Consider the following 15401-nt stretch of genomic DNA (forward strand, 5'->3'; position numbering starts at 1 on the left):
CCACTGACAGGAGACTTATGGCGTGTCTCAAGACCAGTGAAGTCAGATGCTGTCAAGTTGAACTATCAAGGGGTCTGATTCAGTTGAAGCATATCGCCAGTTATATTTACCTTGTGCTCTGACAGCTAAAGCGGCTGCTGAATAGCAGACACTTGATTAGCAAGTTGTGGAGTGTTGCATCTCCAAAGTAGCCCAGTTTACTTGTGTATCTGTATGCCTCTGTGGTGTGGGGAGTAGAGCATGTGACACACAGATCCAAATACCTTGAATTTTGAAAATGCCATCTTTTTAAAAATTGTCCAGCCTTTCACAAGGGGCATAGTATTTCCTCAGCCTCAAAGGAACGAGGACACACATTGTACGAAGAGCAAAGTATGTGAAAAATAATTATATAGTTATATTTAAATCCTGACAATGATTTTCACAGAAAGATGACAACATATTGCCTCAAATGATTTTTTTTTTTTTTTTTACCATACCTTGCAACTGTGCCAGTTATGATTTCTCTTTTGAAAGTAAAGGGAAACCAATGTTCTGTTGTTATGCCTCCGCAGAACATCTGAGGGAGAGGTCAAGAGAGTGGAAGCTTGAAATGCTGCTTATCGTCCATTTACCCACTTATGGGCATCAGAAACATGACATAATTTATTACACACATTTTCACTTTATGTGGGACTGTGTGGCATTGTATTTTAATCTTTCTTCTTTAGCTTATCTTTAACATTTAGCCATAAATTTCCCCTGCCTCAGCAGTAGGCTACTGCTTTGTGAATTTCGTGCTTCTAAGCAAATGCTAATGTGCAAAATTACAAACCTAAGAGGCAGAATGATACCTGCTTCAATATCTGCATATTAATATGGTTGACATGTTAGCATTCCTCTTAGAGCATTATTGGCATTACTTAGCCCTAAACTTAATTTTGTAGTTTGAGAAAGTTTTGTGACACATTGACAAAAGTTTTGTTTTTTGTTATTTTGTTGTTGTTTCTTTTTTTGGGGGGTTAGGGGTTATTACTTGGGATAAAATCCAAGTCAATGAAATCCAAGGCAAGGTCTTTATGAAGGGATGTTTTCACAATTTCACATTACACATACTCACTACATGAGTAGCGAGGCGCACTCAAAGACATGCACTCATGCAGGTCCTCCTGCTGTTCTCATGCAAAGGATGCATTTTTGAAGTGCAGCATTGTATAATCTCAGCACTGTGAATGTTCATGTTTTCAATAGAGTAGACAAAAGGAGAGAGCGAGTTAATGGAAGAGAAGTAGTTGGGTCCAGATGGGCATGAAGCAAAAGAGTAGAGTGAGGAAGACATAATGGTAGGAGGGAAGAGGGGGAACAATGGGAGACGCAGAAAGAGAAAGGAAAAAGAAGGATGGAGGAGCAAGGGTTGGCGGCATGATAGGTAAGAGTGGAGGGAGGAGGAGTGTCAGTGAGAGGAGATAAGTAGGTTAAACTTCCTGAGCTGAAAATAGCTATCTTCTCCATCACATGGTAGCCAAGCTGCCCAGGGGAGCCTGGCCGTATACAGCAGAGCTTCAGCACACTCTTACTAATCTGGGAGCTCTCTCTGTGTTTTTCTCCCTTCTCACACAGATAGTCAGCACACACACAAAACACCAGCACACACCTCCAACTGCAACATAATATCACTATCCCTACTCAGGGCAGGGCATTTGTGTGATACCTCAGTGTTGATGTGTTATATTTATAAGTGCTGGTGATTTGCTATTCCATTTCCTCCATTGTATCATTATGAAATTAGATGCTTGATGTTATCGCACATAAATTAACATCAATTATCAATGAAGAAAAAGTATCAATTAAGAAAAAACTGTTAAACAAGTTGACACAATGACAAGGTGACAGGCGATTTGAGGATGTATACTGGTTAAATTATAAGCAAGGTTTAATTATCTCCAATACTTCTCTAGTAGAGGCTAATTCGGAGAAAAGTTAAGAAGGGAGAGAAAGTGCGAAAAAAGGAAAAGGTTTGTGTGAGTGTGTTATTTCTATTTCCCATGTACCCTCAATGTTTGATCAGTCAAACCCAAAAGTGCACACACACACACACACACACACACACTCACACAATAAAGCACACAAATGCTGTGTATCCTTTGACCTTCCACTCCATATCAGATCAAATACAGTGAACCTCTGTTGTCTCTGTTGTCACTCTCCTCCCAGGCCTTTCCCTTTTTCCTGAAGCGAATGCTTGTCATATTCCCGTTTCCCTTTTTTATGGACTTCTCCTTTCTTCTGAGGCGGTTTTGATTATATTTCACCTCCATTCTCCTTCCAGTTTGTTCGGGTGTATGCTATAATGGTATTCAGGCCTATTCTGCTTTCCTCTGGAGAAATTGGCTTCCTTTAATGGGCAATGGAAAACCACTATAAGGGAGGCTTTGACTCCCTCTTGTTTTCTTTCTCCCTATCTATTTCTCCCGCCTCCTACTCTTTGCTTTCCCTTACTTCTCCTTAACTCTTCCCACTCCATCTCTCTGAATCTCTCCTACTCCTTCTTTTCAGTTTGCATTCTTTATCCTCTTCTGAAGTCCTTTCCTTTACGCTCCTCCTCAGCCTTCAGCTCCTCTTGAATAGAGACACGTATTCAATCAGCTCAAACACTGGCTTTCAGTTAGTTGGCACATCTGCCTGGACGAGCCTTTGTGTGTGAGTATGTACTTTATTTGCAATGAAAGACACCTTGTGGGGTGAGTGTGCGTATAGTGATGAATCTTTGGCAAGAAAGGAAAGGCTAGCCACCCTAGGAGGTAAATTGAGGTAAATTGTGATTGAGAACCTGAAAGCGGGCCGAACATCAAGCCCATGTGGGACACGGAGGGGTGGATGCACTCCACGCAGCTTCATTTGTCTGCTCCTCATCCTTTCAAAGGCACACCTCAAGAGAGATGCAAAGCAGAGGTGTGTACACCATGACCTAAATTACTTAATTATGCACTACGGTCTAGTGCTTTTATCCTTCTCCACATAAAATTATACACTGAGTGTAAATAGGGGTGGCATGGCGATACAGTGGTTATGTGCCTGGGAAACCAAGGCCTTAGGGCCCTTCCACTCCTTTTGCAGGTTCCCCCTGTGCATATTTGGGTTTCCTCCCTTATTCCAGCTTCCTCCCTGAGTCCAAAGACTTGTGCATTTATCTTAATCTGTGACTCTCTATTGTCTATAGGCATGGTTGTGAGTGTGAATGGATGCATGTCTCTATACGTCTCCCCTGTTATGGACCTGGCATCTTGTCAGGGGTGTACCCCACCCTCACCCAGTGTCTGCTGGGACTGACTCCAGCTCAGTTCTCGAGAATGAATAGATGGGTGGATAGATGGATGTAAATAAGTGCAGAGCAGTTGCAGAGGACGCCTTTCTTAAGCCTGCATCATGTATATAGGCTGATTAGGTTGTCTAACATGGCAGTTGGTTGGCAGTCTCCACTGACAGTGTCCATCATTGGATCACAGTAAGCCAAATCTATAATTAGAATGATAAGGTCTATAGGTAGTTTCACAGGTCAGGTAACAATAGTTGTGCTACTTTCAACTTTGAGAATATTGAAGTGTAATTATGTATTATTATCCTTCTGAAGCTAACAGACCCCTTTTGCAAGTGTAATTCAAGGTAATTACATATAATTAAGCATTAGACTGCTTAAAGGGGCTTCCAAGGGGATTTCAACTAAGGGGGCATAAAAGTTAAGTGCAATTCTGAAAATAAGCCATGACTTTATTTTTCTAAATTCAGTCATCTGTCCCCTGCCCATTGTCCACCTAACCCTGAATATGACAGTGATGTTTGCATTTATTTTAAGGTTATATTTTGATGAGGGAGTCAAAAATGGGGGAGAATGTTGACCATGCTGTGTTGTGCCGTTTAGTTTCGATGACTAATTTGTGTGACCCCACTGTTACTGTAGAAAGGCACCACGCGTCTGATCCTTGTAAAAGCCATATGAAGCACGGTCGCGAAATTAAAGCAGGCAAGAAAAAAACATTTTATCAGTTCAACTTTTCTTCCCCTGTTAAGTGTAGTTGTTGTCACTAAGACCACACAGACCTTATTATGTCAAAAATATTTTTTCCATTTCACTTTATAATATGTCAACATGAAAAAAAGTGAGTCCACATAGTTGGGCACGTGTGTAGTTCTTATTTTGTATTACAGTATATGATTTGGTCAACAATTGTAAATTTATAGGATAATCCAAAGCAATTATTATTAACCATCTAATCCCCCCTTTCTTTTCCTCCTCCTCCCCTCATTTTGACTCTCTCCAGGACATGGGTCCTACCAGCATGCCCTCTGTGCCCCTCATGGTGGGGTGTGGAGTTTCCTGCACTGCTCTGCTCATCCTGCTGCTTATCTATGCTGCCTTCTGGAGGTGAGAAGACACACACACACACACAAAGAGAGACTTGGACTTGACAGTGTCATGTATGTGTCTATATTCACACATCCCCAAAAGCTGTTCTGGCTACATGTGGCCCCCCTCCTGTGCCAAAGCTCAGGTGAGGCCTAATGAGAACAAATGGCTCAACTACAGCAGGAGGCGGTGATTAGTTATATAGTAACATACATGACAGTTGGCAAAATGAAGCCGAATGCCTTGCAATCTCAAAAAAGTTGTTGTTCAGTTGATCAATGTCTCATTGATACTTTTGTCTAATGTCTGTCGTCTCTCTTCCTCTCTTTTTCCTCTGCTCGGTAGATACATCCGTTCAGAGAGATCCATCATCTTGGTGAATTTTTGCCTCTCCATCCTGGCCTCCAATTTATTGATTTTGGTGGGACAATCTCAAACTCTTGGCAAGGTAAGGTGAAAATACGGACAGTGCACTTGCGATTCAAGTGATACTGCTTGAAACTAAACTGTTGAAAAGGTTAATTCAGTGAAGTTCTCACATTGGAAGCTGACATTTTTTGGTATATAACACTGTGAGCATTGTGACTAAGTGCTGTGTGGTCAGTATCGATCAAACAGGGCCACAGGGGCAGGTTCCCGTACTAATGTTCTACCCACTATGATATTTATCCTTCACTCCTGATTTGCCCTCCTTGATTTTTCTCTGCTGACTAGTTCTAAGACATGATTCACTCTGACACCTCCCACAAAAATCTAAAAAAATAAAAATACTCATTAGAAAAACCAAAAAACTTTTCTGTAAACTGTCTCCGTGTGTTTTATCTCTTTCTCTCCTCCTGGCCTTCTTCTACTCTCCAGGGCCTCTGTACGGTGACTGCTGCCTTCCTACATTTTTTCTTCTTGGCATCCTTTTGTTGGGTGCTGACAGAGGCGTGGCAATCGTACCTGGCCGTCATTGGCAAAATGAGGTCGCGTCTTATTCGCAAGCGTTTCCTGTGCCTCGGCTGGGGTGAGCATCCACAAACACTTCCGCTAACATCACTGTGGCATTTTTTGGACTTAGTTTTAGCGTTGAGGTCAGGACAGTAGAGTGAGTTATGTGGTAAGGAACTGCTTACCTCCATAGCTCCCTGTACCCTAACCCGTTTCTGCTTCTGTTTCTTTACCATGCTTTTGTTCCTCCCTGGCATGTTGTTCTCAGGATGACAAATTATTCCACTCAACAAAGAGATGAAAAAAGCTGTCGGAGTTAGCTGGACATGCTTTTTTTTGTTTGTTTTTTTTTGAAGATACATTTGTATTTGTGCAACACATCTAAGGGTAGCTTTCTGTGCTGCTGACTCAGAAGGCAGCCCGGTCAAGATCAAAACATAAATCTTTGATTGTTACCTTTTTGTTTGTTCATTCTTACATGCTTTCTTTTAACATCCTCACTGAGCATCCTTGATTAGCATTACTATCCACTGCTATGTATTGGTGTGGCACTCACAGGTGAATTAAACATTTTGGCTGCTATTAAATTTGTATGCTAAAGCTTGGACTTCTGTTGTTACCACATTTGGAAATAGACTCATCATCATTGCAGCGGCATTCACTACAACACTTAACTACCAATATAAGTTTCTGCCACAGCTCCTGTTGGAAATATAAACGACCCTGTGCACCAGAGGATTTTTCTGCATTGCAAATGAAGATGCTTTCATGAAATAGGTGCAGATTGAACCACTGTTGTGTGACAGGAATTGATGACAGACAGCAGCAAAATAGACATCTTTTTTAAATGAGATTGCAACAGACTTTTGTCTTGTGGTATTGAAATTGTTGGCTGCATTATGTGTAGTTATCTTTATTTGTTCAGTTCTCATTTATATACAATTTCTAGCTCTAAGATATCAAAGTTTCCATTTATATTTGTAGACATACATTTATGTTTCCAACTTGATTTGCAAGTTGGAAACACAAATGAAGTGCCAAACTTCAGACTCAGGGCACAGGAAATTTCACTCCCCTGCCATTCAGCCTTCATGTCACTGTATTATCCTGTCCTTTCAGTGTACTACAACCTGGTGCAACAGGCACCAGGGAGTTTAGGGGATAATCAAAACATATGATAACATCTGCACAGCACGGGCAAGATGCTTTGAGATAGATCTAGAAATTACAACAGCAACCCCCACTATCACCACACACGCACACAAGCACCCACACACCGTCTGTTCATTTCACTTGCTATTGATCCCACCAGTCTAACCTGCCAAGTCACTGATGCCCTTACCTGATACACAGCAGGGAGAATGTATAGATGTTGCACAGTCACAGATAGTGAGAGAGATACTGACTGTGTGTGTGTGTGTGTGTGTGTGTGCATGCGCATCTGTGCATGTATGTGTGTACTGTGTGCGGTGGCAGCTATAGAATCAGCTGGTAAATTTACAAATGCTCATGACATGCATGAAGCAGTTGAGCAGAGTGGAGAGGATCAAAGAGCTTATCCTCTCGCTCGTCCATCTCACAATTTTCTCCTCAAATTATGAGATTGAAATCTGTTGCCATGGAAACTGGAGATTTGGGGTGTGACTGGACCTCAGAGTAGCAGTAATGTCTGTGTGTGTGTGTGTGTGTGTGTGTGTGTGTGTGTGTGTGTGTGTGTGTGTGTGTGTGTGTGCGTGCGTGTGTGCATGGTTATTGATATGTGTTCACAGTGGTATATATGGGCAAAGGCAATATTGATGCTGTTGTTGTGTAATTGAAACTTGTGCATGCTAGTTAGTGGACCAGCCTGGCTCCCCACCATCTTATTTGTTAATGTTAATGTGACTTTTTCTAATTGCTTTTCATTTGCAGCCATAATCACAGCTTTGTTAATTACATGAATATTTCAGAGCCAAGCTCATTACAGGCCCAGCATATTTCCTTCTTTTCCTGGCACACGCTCTGTGACACTCAGTTTCACTCTCTTTCACTTCATTTACACACACACTATCCCATATGTACTCACACACAAATTGCTTAATTTGGCAAATTAATGTGTGACTTATTGATCACTCCGAGCTATACCTCACATTTTTATACACTCAGCCTCACTTCCTCACAAGGTCACAGTGATGCACAGTTAACAAGTTTGGGCCATGTATGCTGCTGTCTCTGTGCACAAGATGTCAGCACAACAAGGATATCCTGACATGCGACATCCTTTCATCCTTGCGAGCAACTTGAATCCGAGCCCACTTTTTGTGCCTGTAGATTGATTGTCATGTAAGCAAGCAGATGCAGTGCACATGTGCTTACCTGCAGAGCACCTAATCAGTTTTGGCTACATATCCACGTTTTACGCGCTATTGCGTGGCTGCTTTACAATTCAATGGTTGTTCACACTGGAGAATTATTTGGCATGCTTCATTGTGTCCATCAAGGCCTCCTTTCACACCCTTTTGATCTTCTTCTCTCTGCTGATCTACAGGTCTTCCAGCCCTCGTTGTAGCAGTGTCAGTGGGTTTCACCAGAGCAAGAGGTTATGGCACAGCCAGCTAGTGAGTACCAATCCTGATACCAGTTTTTACCTCTGATTGGTGTTTATATGTGCTATCCCAGCATGCTTTTAACAAAATGCAGAACACATATTTGGTTTTGCTTCATTCAATGGATTAGCTGCAGTGAGCTTACTGGAGATACAGTCCCCGTAATGTGTATCTGAGGTGCTTGTCAAGCTTTTCCCCTTGACTTCCAATCATATTGAAAGGAGTGGTTTAACATGAGACAATCATCCCCAAGTGTGATTTTTTTTTTCGTCAGAAACTCTTAGTGTTTAGTGTTAGTGTAGGAGCTCAAATGTTTCCTCTACAGCTTACTGTTTCGCTTTTATATTGGTGACAAAATGATCTCCCTTATATTTTCTGAATAGAACATACCTAGTCAATGGTTTAATTGACTAAATGAAAGCGCATCTTAAAAGATGCTCACAGACACATTCCCTCTCTTCATGCAGCATCGCAGTAATATCAGCGTTGCACTACAGCTTTTGAGCTGTTTGTTTTTCATCTTTTGCTTCCTCTTTATTTAGCAGCAATTAAGCAAACAGAGGGGTTTCATGTCCTCTGATGACATCACTGGAGGACATATAAACTCATTAAATCTCAATCACTTTCGCACCTAATGAAATTTCTCGAGACCATGTGCAGTTTGAGGAGACATTTTAGATAATATACATAACACATTTGCTCACCACTTAGGGAAAATTGAACAGAAAACCTACCTATTCATAGAACTTACTGTTTCATCAGATAATTTTAAGTAAAGTGATATTTAATTAGTATTAAGCAAGTGATGTTACACACCGGTAGTTCCGTGATTTTGCAGTATTTTGTACCTCAAATGCTTCTCTGGTCTTTTTTTTTTTTTTCTAGCTGCTGGTTATCTCTGGAGGGAGGTCTGCTTTATGCCTTTGTTGGGCCTGCAGCTGTCATTGTATTGGTGAGTATGTCCAACACTCCCATTACGAGACTCCCAGACTCCCTTTGTCACTGGTTGCATAGTGTAAAGTCTTATATTTTGCTTAGTTACCCCTCAAGTGAGGAGCTGTAAAACAGCTGTTCATTGACCTTTTTTTTTTTATTATTATTATTATTATTTTCCTCTCCCTCCTCTCTCACATTTGAGGACACATAAACAGAGTGTATTTGACAAAATTATGACCTGAGCACCGTGATTCCTCTGTGTGAAAATGTCAGCCCAAGAAACCAAAAAATATATTCCAGCAGCAAATTCAACAGACTGAACCTCAGCCTAGCAGCTAAACATCTCACTCATACGTCAACTTTTAAGCTATGATTCACTGCGCTTCATGTATTAAAGGCTAATTCTTTCTTATTTTATTGAACACTTCTTTTCAGATATAAATATGTGCAGTGGGCGTTGCAATCATAATAATGTGTCCTTTGTTTTTGCCACTTGCTATAAAACACATTGTTATGAATAGGAGCATGTATTATTCTACATAAAGATTGATTGGATCCCATTGCTGCTGTTCCCGTTTGTTGTTGTGTGTGGCAGTATGTGTGTTTCTGGGATTAGTTAATTTCTCCAAAATGAATCCCTGAGTGGATATTTCCACCACTAAGCTTTATAAGTCTGGAAGGAGCACTAAACTATAGCTGGGTATTTGCTGCTCACTGCTGTTTGCTGCTGATGTGTTTGTTTGCCTTTTTATGTCTTAGTTAGGATTCTTTTCTACTGTGACTCACACCCTCGTGAAAGCAAAAGGTTGGATCAGAGGTGTAAATTCCCAACAGAACAGCAGTTTTGATGGTGTCTATTAAATGCAATTTGTTATAAAAGGGACTGCAGGATTAAAACAAGTTGATGAAATTCAAATGACTTCGAATCTAATCTAAAGGGTGCAGGGTTTGCATTGACATTAAATGCAGTACACAGATTCACTGTTCAGTGTTCAGTGTGTGAGAGCGCAAACAATATGCTTAAATCCTAAATGAACAAATTATGACGAAATAAAGGTTAGGTATTTGAAACCCTTTTAGTAAAAAGTCAGAGGTTGCAGCTATGGTGTAAAATCATAGGAAAGTTATCCTTATAAGTTGTTTTTGTCTGGTATGTTTCCAACTTTCCTTCATCTCTGCTGCCACGATGTACACTCCACACCCCAGCTGCTATGTGAGAGTCCCCAGGCCCCCGGTGTTGTTGCTGTGGCCCCACTCTAACAAACAGCTGTAATGAGAGTGGGACATCGGGCAGAGAAACACAGACCTTCCCACAGGACTCTTCTCTAATTAATGAACCTGGCCTTGGGCAAATAGCAGAGTGGAATGATGCTGACTCACATAGCTGTGGCCAGACATGACTGGCATGACAATAGTGCACTCGCAATCTGGCACATCAGAGGTGGTTGTCAGCAGCAACACACAGGAGAGGGAAAGAGATCAGAGAGAGAGTTTCTTTCAAAAAATCGTAAACTGCCAGATGTAGATACTGTAGATGTAGCAAAGAAATGGGCTTCAGGAAAGCAAAAAAGAAATCTGGCCCCAGCGAAAACAGGGAATATTCAGCTGACCAAATGAAAGTCAGCGTTGAACTGCTCAACTACAGTTCTTTCCTTAGTCTTTCTAAGCTGTGCAAAGAATAGGATTTTCCTGCTTAGCCTGAGGTTGATGTTGGTGATAGATTAAGGAAGGAATCTGAGCAGACATTCGGTTAGGATCTTTAAAATGAAAGAGATGGGATGCATACAGCATACATGCATAGACTGTCAGCGTCATCTGTTACTCACGTTCTTCATCTCGTCTGAAAATCAAGAGCACAGGCAATGAATGCGGAATAAATAAACTCTGCAGAGACACCCATTGAGGCTGCATTTAATAGTCGGAGGGAATGTTGGAAATTTTAAGGATTAAAAGGGAAATATCACCAGCGTTGAAAATCTCCCAGATGGGAGGATATCTTCATGTGGCAAGCTTTGGCTCATATCCGTGTGTGTGTGTGTGTGTGTGTGTGTGTGTGTGTGTGTGTGTGGGCCTAGTACAATCTGTATCAGTAGGTCAGTATTGCCAGATGTTTGGGGAGTTTAGGTATGGGCTTCTCATGAGTAAGCACAGTACGTGTTTTTTTTTTTTTTGTTTTTTTTTTATTAATTTATTAATTTATTAAGGTTGTCTCCAACAAATGGAACCATTACCGTATGGCGTTACAATGACTATTGTATGTAGACTGTTTTGTTTTAAGTGCAGCACCTACATAAAGATAGTCACCAACAACTGATAGACAGGAAAAGTCCTGGCTGAGGACTGCTGTCTGACATTCATCCATGGCACAGTCATGGTCAGCTGTCAGAGGAGAAACCCAATGTTGTCGTGGGAGGGTGGCTGGTGTTTGAATTTGCTAATATTAAAATGATGTGTGGTTAGGAGTCTACAGTATATGACCTTGTGTAAGTGCTTACATCAGTCATGTTAAAAGAGGAAAGTATGTCCTGATTATGCACTTTGTAAGTAGCTGACAGAGGATACATTTGTTCACTTTATGTAAAATGACGTGGAGAGGAGTAAAAAAAAACAGTCAGCCTGGGGGCCCAGAGCAAGACCACTGTCACTTTCAGTCACTCATACAGTATGTGGGACAATTAAAAAGTCATCTTTAATTCACAGAAATACTGAAGAAGAAATAAAAAAATGTATATATATATATATATATATATATATTCAAATCCCTGTTACCAACCCATCTATTACAACAATCCTTAGGAAAACGTCTCTCTGTCTCTCTCAGGTGAATATGCTCATTGGAATTGTGGTATTTAACAAGCTGATGTCTCGAGACGGCATCTCAGACAAGTCTAAAAAACAGCGAGCTGGGTAAGTCCACTTTTTAAACTTTCTACACTTCATAAACAAAAACCATTCAAACACACTTAGCGCACACTCACACCACTTAGAGTAAATTTGTTGTATTTGATAAATACCTTCGTCTGTCAGACACAAATTTAGGCGGGGGCAACATTTCCGTTACATTTCATGGTTGCTGCTTAAACTACTTTCATGGGTCTCTGAACACATGCTTTATTGTACACCTGTACTTATAGTAAGAAATAACCAAAATGAAAAAATGGATCCAATACAGCAATGAAATGATAAGACTGTGTTATGTCCTCTTGCTCCGTGAAATCTATCACCATTTCAGTGCCATTTCCACAAACGTATGGCTTCTATTTATTTTTCTCACTTTTATGTGACATACATGAATACAGTGTGACAAGATCAATGGCAGATGGAAACCTAATTATGTACAATAAACAGCAGGATTATGTGGATCAAACCCCATGCGCCATAGAAATCCAATGTGATCCAGACAAACATGCACACGCATGTCTGCATATAAATATAAGACATGCATACATATACACCCACCTAAGACATCACCTCTGTTAAAGCAGTTGGCTGTTCATCATCTTTGCTAATCCTAAACGTGGAGATTCGCTCAGCTCTCGCTGCCAAATTCACGTTTTCATTTCCATATCTATTTTCTTAGTTTTATCACTTTCTCGCTCTATTTCACACATTCTCTCTCTCTCTCTCTCTCATTGTATTTTCTCCAATGTCTGAATATTGCACAAATTGAAATTGATCATTTGTGTACAACTGAAAGAGTTAAGAGTACAGATCGGCTTTGGGTGGATTGGCTTCCATTACCGGGTGATGCAACTGAGATTAAATCAGATAATGTGTACAAACGCACATGCACACACAGACACACACACACAGGAAAGATCGCTGGTGTTATTCAAGTATTAGCACATTAGAACATTTCCTCCCAGGTTCTCGGAAGTGTATGTGTAGATGGAAACAAACACACACACTTACACATATCCACGCACTCCTGAATGCCATAGTTTGTCGTGTTGCTAACTGGACAGGCTGTCATTAGCATAATGTATTTCTTTATGAAGCCGTGGGGATACTGCTGGCACTAAGGCAATGAGCTGTGATGGGATGCTAATGTAGCATAGCTTCGCATGGCCCCATCATTCTCCACTTTCTCACACACACACACACACACGCATATATATATGTATACACAAACACACACACACACACACACTATCGCGCCTTCTGAGCAGTCAGCTGTAAGTAAACAACCAAAAGAGTCCCTTTTTTCCCCTCCCATCCCAGTGAAGTTTCATTGTGCACAGTCACATGCACAGATACATGTGACTGTGCACACGTATCTGTGCATCTGTACATCACAAACACACACACACACACACACACACAAAATGCATGCACCTGCACTCACTCTGGCAGTGGAAGAAGATGCTTGTGTGTATTTCCTGTCTGTGTCACTCTAATGTGTTAATTCACATGACTCTGCTTTAACATTGTAATGTCCGTCTCACGTTCTCTCTACTTGCGCTAAATCAATTTTTATATTCTGACTGTTTTTCATTGCTGCTACTTTTTTATGATCTGATTTTAATTTGCCTGTCTTTCTTTTCTCCCCTCCCCCTCCCCCTCCCCTGTTTTATTCTTTCTCTCCCCTGCCTTTCTTTGGTGTGTCCACTTTTTCTCTCTTTATCCTTTCTTCGGTTCTTTTGCAACTATTGATTCCTGCACATTCACCTGTTGTTACCATTGGAACATGTGTTTCCATACACCCCACCCCACTTCCCACCTCTTCCCCCCCATATGGTTTTGTCTATGTGTGTGTGTGCACATGTCCGAAAGTGTCCCAGCGGAGGCGCGTAGCCGACTGCTCCTGAAATGCTCCAAGTGTGGCGTGATCTCGAGCACCGCTCTGTCCAGCTCAACTGCCAGCAGCGCCATGTTAGTCCATCTTCATCTTTCTACCTCCCCATGCCTCTCTGCCTACCTCCTTCCTCTCCATCATCCTCTTGCTCTCTTCCCTCCATCCTTTTAATCTGCAGCTGCCTGTAATGATGCTGGATGACATACTTACGTGTCTAGATAAAATGAAAACAAACCAATGAAGGGAAAAACACCTGCCCTGCATGCCGCCACTGTTTAATGAGAGCATGTTTTGATCCAATGTGGATTTTGTTCAATTCACACAGAGCGAACCTGACCTGTGTCTAACAGTATTTGTGAATCATTTTGAGTTTGTTTGAAGTTCTCGATCACGCAGGGTTGTACAGGCCTAGCACATAATTGTAGCACAATGTCAGGAAGGTTCTCAATTATGCAAACTGTGTTGTTCAACAAACTGTAAATGTCTAAAATTTCAGGTTGCCCGTAGTATTAAAAAAAAATAAGAAGTGGAGTTTAATAATAAAGTTAGGGAACACTGACATTGGGACATCATTTACTGGAGCTGCATGAAGTAAAATATTTTTTTGTAGACCCCCTAATTAGTATTTTTCTGTCATGCCTGGTTGGGTTTCGATGTCACATAAGGGGCAAGGAATTTCTAATTTGCATTATTACAATTCTACAGTTTACTTATCACGAACAATTTTGCCCAACACTTGCATGATGTCTTCTGTAGCTTTGGAAGAGTTTTAGAAGTCTGAGAAAATTTAATGATGGAAAATATAAACTTTTGGTAACTTTTATTCCCTAGATAGGACTTTTAATTGCAATTTTATAGGTTCCTAATATATTTTCATGGGAAATAATTTTTCATGGTTACCTGTGAATTTTATCTAACTACTTAACACCTTGGTCCCTGTGTGCATGTTTTTTTTTTTTTTTTTTTCCTTTCTGAAAACGAATTTAACAAGCAGGCACTTAATATGTATGGCTTCAGACACTTTATCCATTTCCCTTATAATTAATACCAAGTTGCATATGCTTTTCCTGAAAATAGCTCAGTAATTGACAGCTAAATACCAGCTATTATTTCTCTCTGTGGAAAATTGGGCCTGTAAAATAAAGGATAGTAGAAAACATTTTTCAAGTGCTCTGTACCCAAGGAGCACTGCCAGAGCACCGTTTGACATACAGCATGCTGAAAAAGACACTATTCAGGATTTAGGAGTAGTTTTGGAAAATTATTATTATGGTTTAACTAGAAAAAGATTAAACAAATTTTCTTAGCAAGAAGTTCATTGTCATTGTGTCTTCCTCTGTGTAGTCAGCGGAACCAGTTTCTGAATTCAAGACCTTCCTGCCATTTTAATCTTGTCAACAATCCTAACAAATTTATCTCTGTCCTTGAGCAAATTTCTCATTATGGTCTAAGCTTTATTTTTGAAAAGCAAATCTCATCTGAGTTGTGTTGTGCTAATGGGCTCAGATTGGCCTTTTTGCGGACCATTTTTCCTTTTTTGTTGTTACTGGGAACAAACGGGGCCATTATTGAGTTTTTTTTCAGAAACTCAATTATTAGATATGGACATTTCTGTTCATATTGTCCACTTTTTCATGCTGCTTGAAGTACACTATTCATGTGCAAGCACCTTAAAATAATTACCCTCCATAAGTCTATGGTGATCTGAGCTGTGTAATTTCTAAATGAGTTTCTCAACTTGTTTTTAAACGTGAGAACTTATTCCTTG

The 15401-nt window shown here is 40.6% G+C and overlaps 1 protein-coding gene across 1 annotated transcript in view; it reads left to right on the forward strand.

Moving 5' to 3' along the window:
• Positions 1 to 15401, forward strand: part of adgrb2 (adhesion G protein-coupled receptor B2) — a 124430-nt gene that overhangs the window by 81639 nt on the left and 27390 nt on the right. Inside the window, exons 17-22 of the mRNA XM_029513511.1 lie at positions 4299 to 4402; positions 4730 to 4832; positions 5243 to 5393; positions 7845 to 7914; positions 8788 to 8854; positions 11660 to 11745. Coding sequence (XP_029369371.1) covers positions 4299 to 4402; positions 4730 to 4832; positions 5243 to 5393; positions 7845 to 7914; positions 8788 to 8854; positions 11660 to 11745 — 581 coding nt within the window. The remainder of the gene's footprint in view (positions 1 to 4298; positions 4403 to 4729; positions 4833 to 5242; positions 5394 to 7844; positions 7915 to 8787; positions 8855 to 11659; positions 11746 to 15401) is intronic.

The sequence above is a fragment of the Echeneis naucrates genome, chromosome 11 (genome assembly GCF_900963305.1).
Source record: "Echeneis naucrates chromosome 11, fEcheNa1.1, whole genome shotgun sequence".
NCBI lineage: Eukaryota > Metazoa > Chordata > Actinopteri > Carangiformes > Echeneidae > Echeneis > Echeneis naucrates.